This window comes from Hesperophylax consimilis, chromosome 9, assembly GCF_061612785.1.
Source record: "Hesperophylax consimilis isolate HC1 chromosome 9, BYU_Hcon_1.0, whole genome shotgun sequence".
Lineage (NCBI taxonomy): Eukaryota > Metazoa > Arthropoda > Insecta > Trichoptera > Limnephilidae > Hesperophylax > Hesperophylax consimilis.
In genome coordinates, this window is record NC_142844.1 from 15,638,558 (window position 1) to 15,652,791 (window position 14,234).

The following is a 14,234-nucleotide window of genomic DNA, read 5'->3' on the forward strand; positions in this document are numbered from 1 at the left end:
AGAACGAGTCAGCGATGTTGGGAGTGGGCGGAGTGGGAGCCTTGACGGGCTTGTTCTCTAGGTTTGAGATCGTTGTGTACTTGTTGTGTTTGGCAAAGTCGAACATGCTCTGGGTCTTGGGAGCCATGGAAGTGTTGACCACGGGGCGCAGCGCGCGAGGCGGCGAGAGACGCGGCTCCGCGCAGCGTTGCAGGTACTGGCTGATGGTCTCGCTGACGCTGATGCTGGCGCTGCTACAGGGGGAGGTGGTGGCGGAGGACATTGGTGAGGGGGTGGGGGCCGGGCGGAGCGCAGGCTCAGCCGGGCGAGCCGCATGTTATGGCCACTGTTGGTACAGCGGGAACGGCTGCTTGGTGAAGCAGTAGGCCAGCGGCTTCACGAAGTGAGTGTCTGCCGTGCGGCAGTGCGGACAAGCCACGGGGTGGCTGTAGTCCGAGTAGAAGTTCAGCCGCTGCTGAGGGTGCAGTAGGGGCTTGAAGCAGCTGTTGCACTGTGGACAAAGCAAACATATTATCAGATTCATACGCCACGTAATATAAACCATATTTGACTATTATGATATCAAAGGCGACAATCTGACGTGTTCGAGAAAAATGAGTTATGAATCTGGCAATGTGGAGGATTTCGAACTTTTAATATTTGTATTAAGAATTACGAAACACAGCTGCAATTTGGCCTACAATTTCAATTAGAAAATGCAAATAAGTTTCGAACACGGAAATCTGATATAGATTGAGATACAAAAATGGCAAGCTGTGTTAATAATATTTGGCTGATTTATATAGAGCCGTTTTTGTGACAAATAACCTCAAGGGCGCAATAATATCGAACAATCAAGAAGATCAATAATGATGACGTAACACAATGGCGAGTGCAACGTTTTATATAAACAAAAAAGAAATAAAAGTGGCAATCAGTAAAAATGTTATAATTATTTTATGACACTTCCAAATATGGTGTTCTAAAAAATTCTTTTAATTTTATTTAAACAAATTATCCTAAAATTTAAAAAAATCCTTTAAATGAACAAGAAATAAATAAACTATGCAAAAAGCAATACATACACACAAGTTCAGCTAAATCATCTTACACAATATATTATGTAAAATTATTACATGTAACTGTTTTTTGTAAATGATGTAATATTAATTTTATGAACAAACATAAATAAAAAATATTTACTTTGAAATGACTCAGTTACGATTAAAATATACGATTCAAGTTTTTTTTCCGCTAAATGGTTTGGTTGCAATATCACACAATCACAGTTAGGCGACACGTTTGGGAAAATCCTTCACCCCTTTTTGCAGACTAATCGATTTTAATTAAAATGAAAAGTTTCATACCTTCAATCTTTCAGTGCAGCACGGAGTGGCCATGAAGATATCGTAGGAGTACATGGTGCCCAGAACCAGCGAGGAGCCGTCCCACTTCTGTCCGCAGAAGCGGCAGCGTATGGCGCGCTCGGGCGGGCAGCGCTCGAGGCAGCCCATGCACACACATGTCAAGTACTGAGTTCGGCCCTCCACTTTCACCTGCAGATAAATATTGCGTTTAACGTCTTGCGTTCTTATGTGATCCTGGTAAAAATTCTAAATGGTTGAAATTTATTTTGTTGTTAAAAATAGCAAATAAATAAGAGGTTAAATTAAATTGGTAAATGTGAGCTTAAACTAAGAGACAATTTTCATAAACACAAAAATAATATCATATGCATGTCTATTTTCATAAACACAAACATCATATACATGACCGGTCGGTGGCTGAGTTGACATCGCGCTTGTGTCCTACCCAGGCGTAGTGTGTTTTCGTCATCATGACAGCTGACTAAGTCCTCCATCAAAACACAAGTAACATTTTCCGCTTACTGTGGTGGTAGTAGGAGATTTTCAAATATTGTCAGCTTATTTGTGACACGGGAATGTTTGTCTTTATTTTTTAAAAACATAATAAATATGTCTATTTTCATTAACACGAACACCATATACTATACATGTCTATTTTCATAAACAAAAACACGATATACATGTCTAATTTCATAAACACGAACACATATACATGTCTATTTTCTTAAATACGAACACTATATACATGTGTATTTTCGTGTTTCCTACGCTTTCAGGTCATTGTGCGTTTTATCAAGAATTATGTAATAGGAATTCAATTTTCGCAAGCTGTTAAGTACTTAATGTAGAGCGCCCTTGTGGTATTGTTCAAAAAACAGCGTGGAAAAAATGACTGAAAGTCTATCACTAAAGTCATATTGTGTTATATAAAAAGGAGATCATGAAACTCTTAAAAGGTTCCGACATTATGATAATATAGTCGTGATTTACTAAAAGATTATCAGGAAACCTGTTAATTCACTCGTAATGCCTGCAATCCCATTTTTAACCGGAATTACAAATAATTACTAGAGATTCTTAATTAATTAGCAATAGTAAATATTCTCAGTGCATACAGAGCAAGTTTGTGAAAATCCATAAAGGTATCTAATTGGATGCGTTTAGTCTAGGCAAAACATGTGACACAGCCGCATGGAAGCAGTTTGACGTGTTCCAGGAACTAACTTTGATAATTGCAAAAGTACGAAACGAGTTTCTGCCGATAACAGTTAAAGTGCACGGCCAAACCGGTCGACTGAGACCAACCACAAAGTTCAAAATTGGAACATTAAGCTCTTTTATACCGTATTGGCGAGGGGCCGGATTTAGGTGCGTATTACCCTTTACTAAATTCTAAAATTAATTTTCCAAGCTAGGATTCAATGAAAGTAACTTTTTAGAAACAAAAATTTCCACGGAGAGAAGAAAAGTTCTCGTAAGACAAAATAGAAAATATATGATCTACAAAGTACGTAGCTTTGTAGTAAACGCACATTATTTGAATTTGAGAAGAATTGTATAAAAAATCAAATTTGATTAAAAAACTAAATATATTAAATTAAATTTATTAAATAAATCTATTAAAATTATATATATAAACATATTGCGTAGATTTTATTTTGTATGTGCCTTGGTAAAGAAAATAACAAACAAAAAATATATTACAAAGAAGACTTGAAGTAAAAAGTGTAGGAATAAATAACTCCAGATTACCCAATTCGTATGATTAAAAAAACGAGTTCCATAGAATCGTAAGAACTGATGTACGGACCTGACAGGGCTCGCGAGGGATGTCTGAATAATAAATAAAAACCCGACTTCGTAATTTTACTAAGTGTGCACCCATAAAACGTGTGCTTGTACGTGAAGCGAATTTAAAAAAAAGTGATTTATGCTTGTAACGAACATAAAGTGAAAGACTTTTTATGAGCTTTATTGTCAAGCACCATAAGTTACTTCATTAAACAGCTCGAAGCACATTCCTATTTAACAGTTTTAAGACTAATTTAATTAAGTAGAATGTTTGCCTCGCTAAACTCATTCGTTTTATGACAGTGTTCGTAATTTGTGTTCAAGTTTATTTGCATTAAAAGCTCACTTCAGACATTTATATGTAAGTTCGAGTATTTATGTGTGCAAAATTTAATCTGAAATGGAAAGGGTTTAATAGCTCGCTACTTCCATAAGTAGACCAATCGTACAATGTAATTAACGATCGAATATTTCTGTTCTTGAATATTAATTGTAAATGAGACCACTCGAATGAGGCAGTAGAGACAAATGGTGTATGGACAATTTACATATTTATAGATGTCGAGGACTATAAAAGACGCGGGTGATAAACCGTTAAGAATGAAAACAAAATACTGACGATTCAAAGATGTATTCAATTGCAGAAATAAATGATTAAATAATTAGATTTAGATAAGAAAGAGCATGGAAAAAGGTTTAACACTTAGCGGATATGGCTTCTTGACGATATGTATTACATTAATCCGTTTATTTTTGATACTATGCGTGAATGTGGAGTGGATTAAAATACAAAATACATTACAGAAGAATGTTCACCATGTATAAGTTCTTGGGGGCATAGCGCTACTGCACGACGAAACGCCAGATGCCATTAAATGACCGAAGAACCTAAGTAACTACCATTACTGTCAAACCACGCAAAGAGGATTTTTGAACCAAACATTTTGAAAATATAAATAATACAGGTGGATCTCAAGAAATGCGAGGCAACCTTTCGAATAAAAGAAAAAAATGAAGAAAGAGGGGAGGGTGAAGGGAAGGGTGTTCATATTATACTAACCTCCACAGCATCCTTGGTGTGCTGTCCGGGGCTGAGGAAGAAGGTTCCATCCACCAGCGGGTACCGGTCGAAGACATACATGGTCTCCTCGCACAGCGCACACGTCACTTTGGACTTATGCTGGCCCGCCAGGGTGGATAAGATGAAGCAGCGAGTGTCGTCATTACCGTGGTTACCCTCGTCCTCCATCTGGGGAAAAATAATAAATGGTATAAATAAAGTATTTAACACACTCAAATAACCCAGAGGCAAATCACGAAAGAGTTGGATTAACTTTGTGGAAGAAGATTGAAACAGGACTGGAATACCAGAGGACTATAGGGGAATGGTGAGATACTGATGACAGATGAGACAATTTTTGAATCCCACTCTGGAATGTAACACTGTAATAATGATGCGGTGGAAGATCAATGGAAGACATAGTCACCATGTTAAATATTGACCGATAAAGAATCCAAAGCAAGAAGACAATCCTTGGACGAGGTTCCTCTAAAATAAGCATGTTGGACGAATGCTTGTTGGCTTGGGAGGTAAGGTACGGTGTGGAGGAAACGTCGAATCTCTAGATAAGAGTAACACGAGAAAGGGATTTAGCAGAAAACCGGAAGGAGTGGAAGCTTTTCTAATAGTACTAGGGAACCTCGATCTGATGGTAGGAACATGAAAGGAATCAACATTAATGTGTCAGGGCTCCAACTGATAATTTTCAATTTTTTAGATGAAAAAATTTTCTTGTGTCACTTTATTTAATATTAGGATTTTTTTGTATATCATCGAAAGTAGAGATAGAGATAGTGGGATATACTATTGTTAATTAAGTAGGGATAGTGGGATATTTTATTGTTGTTAATGAAGAAGAGATAGTGGGATAAACTATTGTTGTTAATTAAGTTTAGAAAAACAAATAAAATTCTATTTTCATAAATTTTACATTTATTCTCATTTAGAAAATAATACTGCCGTATTATGACAATGTTTCAAGTGAAATATTAATATTTTATTTTTGGAATAACTTAGTGAGTAAAACTTCAATTTGTAATATTTAATTATTGAAGACAATATTAGCGATTCCTTACGAAAATTTGAAAAAGAAAAATAAAAAAAAATAGATATTCAAGTCCTAGATGTGACCGTATCTTTTTTGATTTTTCTTTTTCAAATTTTCGTTTAGGAATCGCTAATATTGTCTTCAATAGTAAAATATTTATAGTTTCAGATAATTCAAAATGAAAGTGTGTTTCGGAAATGGCATTTCAAAGTTATTTATGAGTGTTGTCAGAATTTGCAGCAGTCCTGAGAAATCTGCAATTCAATTACTCATTACAGGAATATCAAAACTTTATGGTGGTCTAACTATAAAACTCTTTCACGACCAGTTTAATGGCGGTATAAATCGAAATTCCCGTGTAAGTTCAGAACACGCATCAGTTCATCTTTTCGTAACCCCGCCTTACAAAAAGGTAATAAATCTGGTGTTATTGCTAATCCATACATTGAAGATTGGTGCTAATTCAACCCTGACAGTCTGAAATTGATGCATCAATGCCTTTATACCATTAATCAACATATTTAAAGGCTATAATTGCACGACATGACACTTATTTTTAATGCACGCTAAATTGTGAACAACCAAAAAAGTCACAAAATTTTATTCGGTTATGGTCGAATATAAATGAGAAGCCTAAAAGTGCATAGAAGCCACCAAAATGTTTGGTCTGGAAACACACTATTATTTAAAATACGTAAATGGCTTTAGATTAAGACTATTTATAAAAGACAGCACATCCATTATACCAAAAATACTCGTAGTTTCAGATTCGTATGGTTATATTGTAAAAGTATAATTGTGCTGAAAAATAAAAACATAGATAAAAGCGGCAACCAGCAATTTTTATTTCCATTGTTGCGGTTAGAGTAACGACTTAGAAACTTCGCGTTTAGCATTTAGTTTAATACAGTCAATTTATGTTAAAGCGTTGTGTATTTTTTAAGAAAAATTTCATTCCCTTAAGCGAGCGGCTTAAAATAAAATGCAATTGAAACTGAATTGCAGACGAGGCACTCTTCTGCTTCGCCCGGAGCAGAATTTATGCAAAATTAAAGCAAACAACCATCCTTGTATACTTTCAAGAACAGCTCGACAGCTTTTGTGAATAGCTTCTGTCAAAGGTGGGTATTAAAATAATAAAAGTGCTACAGGGCGGCTGCTGTATTTACATCCTTAAGTGTGGAGTACTAAGAACTTCTCAACCAACCTGACCCGAGCCGAGCCGAGCTCTTCCAAGAGTTTCATCAGTCCTCGAGATTCATGTTCATCCTTTGAAAATGTTACCACAGAATTTTTTATTATTTCTAAATCTAAATTGTTTAATGATATTTGAGATTTGAGAAAAGCACCGAATCTTTTAATACCGAGGGAAATTATATATATTTTTTTAAGTATCTCAACTGGAAGTTACTATTACGCTTCGCCGGAATTCCAGGTAGGTATCTTTTTTCTTATAATTGAAAAAAGATGTGTATGGCGTCTTGTCTTGTTTTATAACCGTATTACAAAGCTCCGTATCTTTGACAATTTTGCGAACCGACAATATCAGAGTTAAAGGCCCTCTACACCCGGAAAAACGACTGTTGCAAATACATTAGATATCTCTTCAAATTATTTTGAATTTAGAGGTTTCCTGGCAAACTGTTAGTAAATTATGAATATTTTATCATGATGTTAAAACACATGTTCATGGAAACCCGAATATTTTTTGCATTAGAACAAAAATTCATCGTATTGTCGTGTTATACTATCAAGAAAAATCGATAAAACCTTCTTATATTGATTTTTTTATTAATAAGGCCTGTTCATTTATCGTGAGGGCAAAAATGGATTTTTCTCCTTGCACTATTAGATTTGCAGAACCCGACTTGTTGAACCGCCTTATTAACAAATCATTATACTCCGTGATAACAAACAGAGCTCTTAATGTGTGAAGGTACTTTACACTGAGAAAAATGACTATTGCTAATTTAATAAGATTCAAATTATTAGGAATTATTGCAAGCTATTTCCATTTTCCATCACTTTTAGTAAATTTCTTATTAATTGGAGCACCTGCATTTGCCTTGATAATATATAATGACAAAATGCGAATATATTAAGATTTTCATGAACACTTGTTGCTACATCGTGATAATATTTTCATAATTGACTAAAATACAGTTTATTATTAATTCAATTGTTAAGAGCCTGCAATCTCGATTAGCAATAATTTGAAGAAATTCTTAATAAATTAGTAATACTCACTTTCCTACGTGTAAGTTCGTCAAAACAAATAAAACTTCACATCCGTCATGCACTAATAAAAAAAAGATTTACGACACCTGCATAAAACACCCACCTTTAGGGAGAACGATCATAATTTTCCAGGGCTTTTTTGAGGGCACTTGTAAGAATTGTCTTGATGACGACGCTAGTTTGTGTTTCTTAAGCTTTGTGGTTTTAAGAAATAAAGGACCTCCTATCTGTTTTCATCTGCCATTCTTTGTTTTGTGAAGAAACATAATTTAACCGGTGTCAAAGTTAATTTTTACTTTTGATGTACAAATGTTTCAACTGGCAGACACTGTTAAAAAAATTACCTTTCTCAAGTTCATTTCGGAATCAGTGATTAATTTCAGAATCAGAGACAAACCCTCTCTAACCGATGATTAATTAAAATTTAATAATAAAATAAATTGTAACGTATATTTTATTGGATTAAAAATTATTTTATATGTTAATTTGAACTCGTGAAAGAAAGCGAGTTTATATTGTCAAGGCTTTTAATTTGAACCCTTAAATTTCTTAAAGATGCGAAAGAAAGTTAGAGAAATTATGCTTATTTCCGCTTCTCAATAAAATCTAAATAAATGGGATATTTCTGAATATATCCGAAAACCAGTAACTGTGTTTTAAAGGTGATAAAATACGCATTATTTTTTTTAAATTAGAAAAAAGACATAATTATATTATAATTTTTTTAAATATTAAAACCAAACATAAAAAGATTTAAAAATGACTCACCTTACTTTTTTCGTCTAAACACTGAACTAATATTACTGATAACGAAAAAAAAATTAGACAAACGTATTATAACTATTACTGCTTTCTCACTTTTAGACAAACGTAGATACTATTAACATTACTGCCGCCTCACTTTTAGAAAAATGTATTATAAACATTAATGCCGCCTCACTTTTAGACAAACGTATTATAAACATTACAGCCACCTCACTTTTTTGGTGTTTCATATAAAATGTGAATATAAAATAGTTAATGAAAATCAAAAAAATCATAAATTTCTCCAAATTTGCGGTCGGAACCTTTGGTTTCTAGATTTTAATTATTATTTGACTATCTTCTATATTTGAATGTAAAGCTTTGTATTTTTTTTTCTTTTTAACAAAGTTTAGTTCATATTTCTAACTGTGACGGTAAGGGAGACACTATGATTTCTATGAGACCAGCTGTTTGTTCCATAAACCAAATTAATTAGCCCGAGGAGTTAAACAAAATCGATTCGCTTCATGAATTTAAATTACGCATTTGATGAGATTTTTCACCTCGAAAAGAAAATCCATTGAAATAATATAAGGCGAGGCTTGGTATTTTTTGTAAATACACCCAGGGAACCAAATGAATGCAAAATATATAAGCATCCCCAACGAGCCACGCCCAGTCATCTCTTTTCCAATCACACCCTATTCGCAAGGTTTTAATTTAGTTCTCATCCCTCGGTGTTTACTATGAGCGTGGTTAGCGTGCAGTTAGTAGCTACTAGCTACCACTACTATCCTCCGTTACTGGAGCCAATTTATAAACATAAGGATTATTAAGAATTTGAGGAATAATTTAAAATTCATAAGCGGGAGCTTGTCTGTTATTTTTAAGGAAATGCTTTTATTTTGCTAAGTTGGCGCAAATTGTTTTACCGCAGCGTAAGATGTGGAAAATAGATTAAATATTCAGATAAAATACCATATAGTTACTCATGGCATTAGCTATTTTTATAGAAAGGGAAAGATTAAATCAACTGTGCTATTTTAACCTTACCGATAAATATCAATACTTCATTTATAAACTAACGTTGGTACCTAAAGATCCATTTTCAAGGAATGAATATTTTATCAATTCAAAGTGAAACAAGATTAAGCCGGATGGAATAAACAAAAATCAACAGATCCAAGGAGTATCACTATCTAGCTCCTAAATAAATAATGGCGCGTTGGCAGACGCCGAGGAACTTTTGCGAATCCAAACTGAAATTCAAAGAGAAGTCTCATTTGAACTTGATGCGGATAACGTCATACTTGTACGTATCCGAAGCGATACGTAAATCCAGACACTTTCCTTGATAAATGATTTTAAAAAGCTCTCCGGCTGCAAACATTTTACTGTGAGGATTTCGAAAGGTAACTCTCTCTCAAAAGGCGAACACATCATTAGGACTGGATATAGATTGTCAGGACTCGAGACGTTTTGCGGTAAGCGAGGGGAGCGTGCAATGGGCTTACCGCGGAAATTATTCCCAACACATAATGTCTCTTTCGAAGAGGAAAAGTTATATTAATGTAGGAATCACATTTGAGCCGCGAAACTCAAGCTTTCGTCAGGCGTTCACTGTTAATGAGATCATTAGATGCTGAAATGAGTTGAGTGGTTTTGGCGTTTACACAAACGTGCCGAATTCGCTGCCAACCGATTCATTTGTCAGAGGATTTGTTGTAGAGTACCACCCCCTTGTTATCATGTACTCCTGGCTGGATAAATGAGGTAATCCCTCTATGTACGGATTGAAGGGAAAACATATAGATTCTCGGCAGCTTTAACAAGTAGAATTTTTAAATTCCTGTTTTGTTTAAATAAACAAAAGCACAAACTAAAACAAATGAAAAATAAATTTAAATTAAATTAACTGGCACTCTTTGTGGCATGAACGAAGAGTTTATATAAATTGAATAGTTAAACTGCAAAACCTAACTCGTAAGTCGCGAACATTTTAGACATTCGGAGGATAATTTCGGCAAACCGCAGACAGCTCTGTGTATGTTGGTAGTTGGTCTTATGCACATAGGTCCATACGATATGCAAAGGTAATAATGTGTGTGTGTTCTCACTTGCAAGTCATTTACATTGGTGTGATAAATAAATTTATAGTTCATAGGTAAAAGACAAACGGGTAGATTAAAAAATAGCTCACCCCATTGCAATCAAGGTGAACAATAAAAGCAGTACCTAAGGAGATAAATAGAGAACTATATCGAGAAAGCTCTATTCAAAATTTCTAAAAGGCAGCTTTTTGCATCTGGAAGGGGTAGTTCCGCCGCCGAACTGCAACAATACTGCGCGCAGAATGCAATTACATACGGCATTTGCATATTATCGCAAAAGTTTCAAACAGAAGAGGCCGAGTCACTCCAGGGACAGAGGTTGTGGCAACCACGAGAGGGAGGAGAGGTCGGGCACATTTTGAATACCTAAGACCAACGTATTTGTTTCAATAGTGTTATGTAGAAGTAAAGGCATCAGGACGCTAACGGTAAAGCGTAATGAAAAGCTCAGTTATTTACCTTGGATAATAAAGGCGAAAAACGTAAAGTAAAGTTGGAACTGTATCTTTATTACAACATTTACAATACTTAAACAACTTTTATTGTGCGAAATACGTTGGTCCGTAATAAAGGGGTAAATAAAAGAACTACAAGCCGCCACACGTTAATTTCGATAAAAAAAGTTTTCCCCAAAATGTAACCGTATTTAATATCTCTAACGATGGAGAACGGTTGAGATGTTGGTTTTAAAATCAGAGAGGCCAGCCGAGCTCTAACGGCCGGAACAATCCGGTGTTTGGAAATTTGTTACTACGAGATCAGACTAAAACAAGGGGTTCGTTCACGTCTCAGGTGTAATTCAATTTGAAGTTTTGCACTGGAGATTTCTTCCGCCGTGTTTATTTTCCGAATCACTCGCGGGAGATCTCTCACGTCGTTAGTGAAACGAGATTAAGTACGGTGAAAAGGGATACCAGAAAGTCGAGTTAATGTTGAGGGGTGGTAAATAAGCGATTAGAATCACCGCTGGCGAAGTAACTAAAAATATAACATAGATTAAGCAAGCCTGAAGGACTTATTCAGAGAAAATTTAGAAAATACATTCCTTCTTTTTTTAAATCTTCACTTGAAACTGTTTAAGGTTCAGGCGCACAATTTCAGACGCAATTAAATTGTAGCACTTCGGTAAACCAAACATTCCAGCGTAACAATAATACAAACTTAACAGCTTAGCATCTCAGGCACGTAAGAAACTAGTACTTGAAAGTTTCTGCGCTTTGGGCTTAACTGAGATGCAAAGTTACGTTCAGCTCGTATCTCCTCGAATCACGCATTCATTTTCTAATTGCAGAAAAGACTTAATGCTCCGAACGCATAAAGAATACCCGCGAGAAATTGAATAGGGTTAAAACACCCGAAGAAGAAGGCTGGCGTCTCTCTAAAACTCAGAAATGCTAAACGAGTAATTTAGTGGAGGGAATTCGGGTAGTAAATCCAGCAAGTTATACCATTAGGGTACAAAAGCACATACCTCTGAAACTCCGAGACGGTACTTTCTTGGGGTAAACTGAATGAAGATTCTGTGGGGTAAGAACTCTCTGACTTATTGTACAATTTATTCCGCTTTAATTGCGTGATAAGTTCTCGGGTTTATTTCAATTTGTTACGTGATATGACGCGCTTAGCTAAAAAGGACTTGGAAAACAGTCGTTATTTTAAGCTTTTTAAGTGCTCAGTAAACGTTGTTTGATAGACGGCCACATTTACCACCGAGGTAAGCGGGATTAAGTAAGAAGTGTCGGATCGTAAACAAAAAATATATTTAAACATTGAATAAATTAATAATAAAGTTCAAATGTGCGATTGCTAAAGAAATACTTCATGCGTTTTATATTATTCAACTAGAAAATCTTTTCAGAGAATTTCATTAGCCTCTTCAAAGAAATTTCGTATCCTTTGACAGACTGCATTCATCAACTAACAGACGACGTGCAAAGCGCCATCGGAATAGTTGATACTCAGAGTCAAGGCCACCATAAGATGTGAAGAGGTGTCATTCCGAGATACTCTCCTGTGATTATCAGCTGCTTCGGGGAAGGTTGCCTCTCACCTGAGCCGAGGCTTAAACCCCCTTTGTCTGCGCTCCCGGGAGGTGTCGCCTCACAGACACAGACGCTTTATGGCTCGGCTTATTGTCTGTGTCACCGTAAACTTCGTTAAGTGCTCGCTTACCTGGGAACTAAATCAACGTCTTACTTAAGATGTTCTCCTGGTACGCCTCGAAACAAAAGCCTGTCGTAGTACGGGAGCTGATACTATCGCGCGAGTTATTAGGGGCGAGGATATCTGATCGTGGAACGGAAAAGCTTTTGTGGAACTGTTATTATATTCGTGGTCGAATTTCCAAAGTTATTAAAATATATGGAGCCAAATGAAAATTCACACAGCCGATTTTGAATATCTAAGTATTCAGGAACCCGAAAGAAAATACTGCCCCACGCAAAAAAAAAAACAAATGTTAATTTAATCTCCGTTCACTTTTTCTGTGCTTTTTTGATGAATAGCTTCATTTAGTATCTTGTTCGTCAAAATTTACCCCGGCAAATTGACTCTAATGAAAAGAAATTAATCTCAGCTTCTTCGACTTCGCTTTTCATTAAATGTTGAATGAGTAATGAAACAATTGGTTTCTCTGAAAAGCAACTTCTTTTCACGTTCGATATATTTTTTAATTAGCCCTAAAATTAAGCTACATTGAACTTCTGGGATCAACAAACTTATCTAGATTCGACCCACCTATTGTTACCTATAATGCAGAGGGTTGATTAAGGTATTCTCTTTAAAGTTTGTTTATCTTAAGAAAACAATAACTAGATTAGTTCATTATTAACGATTCATAGTTAACTATATTGAGCCATGATTGCCAAAACATAGTAAGTGATAAAAATAACAAATGAATTGTTAAATAGTAGAACAAAACAACGTAACTGCCATTTATCTCGAAAGCAGGGCCAATTTAACGAGTATCGCAGTGTAAGGTGGATAGTATTCAATAAAATAAAAATTAGCTAAGTTTGGTACTCTAAAGAAAGTATATTCTTAAAAAAATTAATTAGTCGGTAACGACCGTTTGGCGATAATGGCGCAAATGTTAAAAAAAATGAAACATCTAAGGTATTGTAAATGTAAAAAAATACGTTTTTTAAACTAAAATTTTGTCTTCATTAGGTACCTACTGTAAGGATTCGTTTATAATGAAAATAAATAACTACTTCTTGTTCCTTGTTTAGAGTTTAAATAATATATGAATACATATTGTTTTGTTTACACTGACAGGGTTATGATAAAAATTACAAAGAAATTACACAAATAATATATACCAATCTTCCAATAAAGATATATGTATAATATAATAGATGTGGGCGAATTGAAAACAAAACAATGATGGAAGGTATGATTTAAGATTTTCTTTAGCCAACGTTTCAGACATCATTATAGAATCCATCATCAGAGCGGATGTGTAATAATAATAATATTGTGTAATACATCTGACCTAGTGATGGACACTGTAATGCTGTCCGAAACGTCGGATAAAAAATAAGAGGTAGCACAACACGGCATAATACACCAAAAGAGAGATATATAATACTAGAAATATTACAAGAAATTTAGAATGTTACGTTAGCATTAAACGCTATTTTTACGGATGAAAAAGCTGGGATCCCTTTGGGAAAAAATGTAATTTTGAAATGATATTAACAAAATAATAAAAAAAATTAAGAAAACTTTTCTCATGGATAGAACAGTAAAACATCAACAAGTTGTCCATATTTTTGTCAGGTCCCATTACTTATTCATCCCCGTATTTTGTCGATATCGTCCTTTGCGTCCGTCACGGTTGGCAGTAAATATTCAATTTGGAATTTATACAAAAAGCTAGCAACGGTCAGTGCAGT

The 14,234-nt window shown here is 35.0% G+C and overlaps 1 protein-coding gene across 1 annotated transcript in view; it reads right to left on the reverse strand.

Annotated features, from left to right (window-relative positions):
- Positions 1–316: 316 nt before the first annotated feature.
- The window catches only part of heca (hdc homolog, cell cycle regulator), a 153,249-nt gene continuing 139,331 nt past the window's right edge, over positions 317–14,234 (reverse strand). The window contains exons 3-5 of the mRNA XM_089635649.1: positions 4,198–4,386; positions 1,347–1,535; positions 317–490 (exon numbers count right to left, since the gene is read on the reverse strand). Coding sequence (XP_089491775.1) covers positions 317–490; positions 1,347–1,535; positions 4,198–4,386 — 552 coding nt within the window. The remainder of the gene's footprint in view (positions 491–1,346; positions 1,536–4,197; positions 4,387–14,234) is intronic.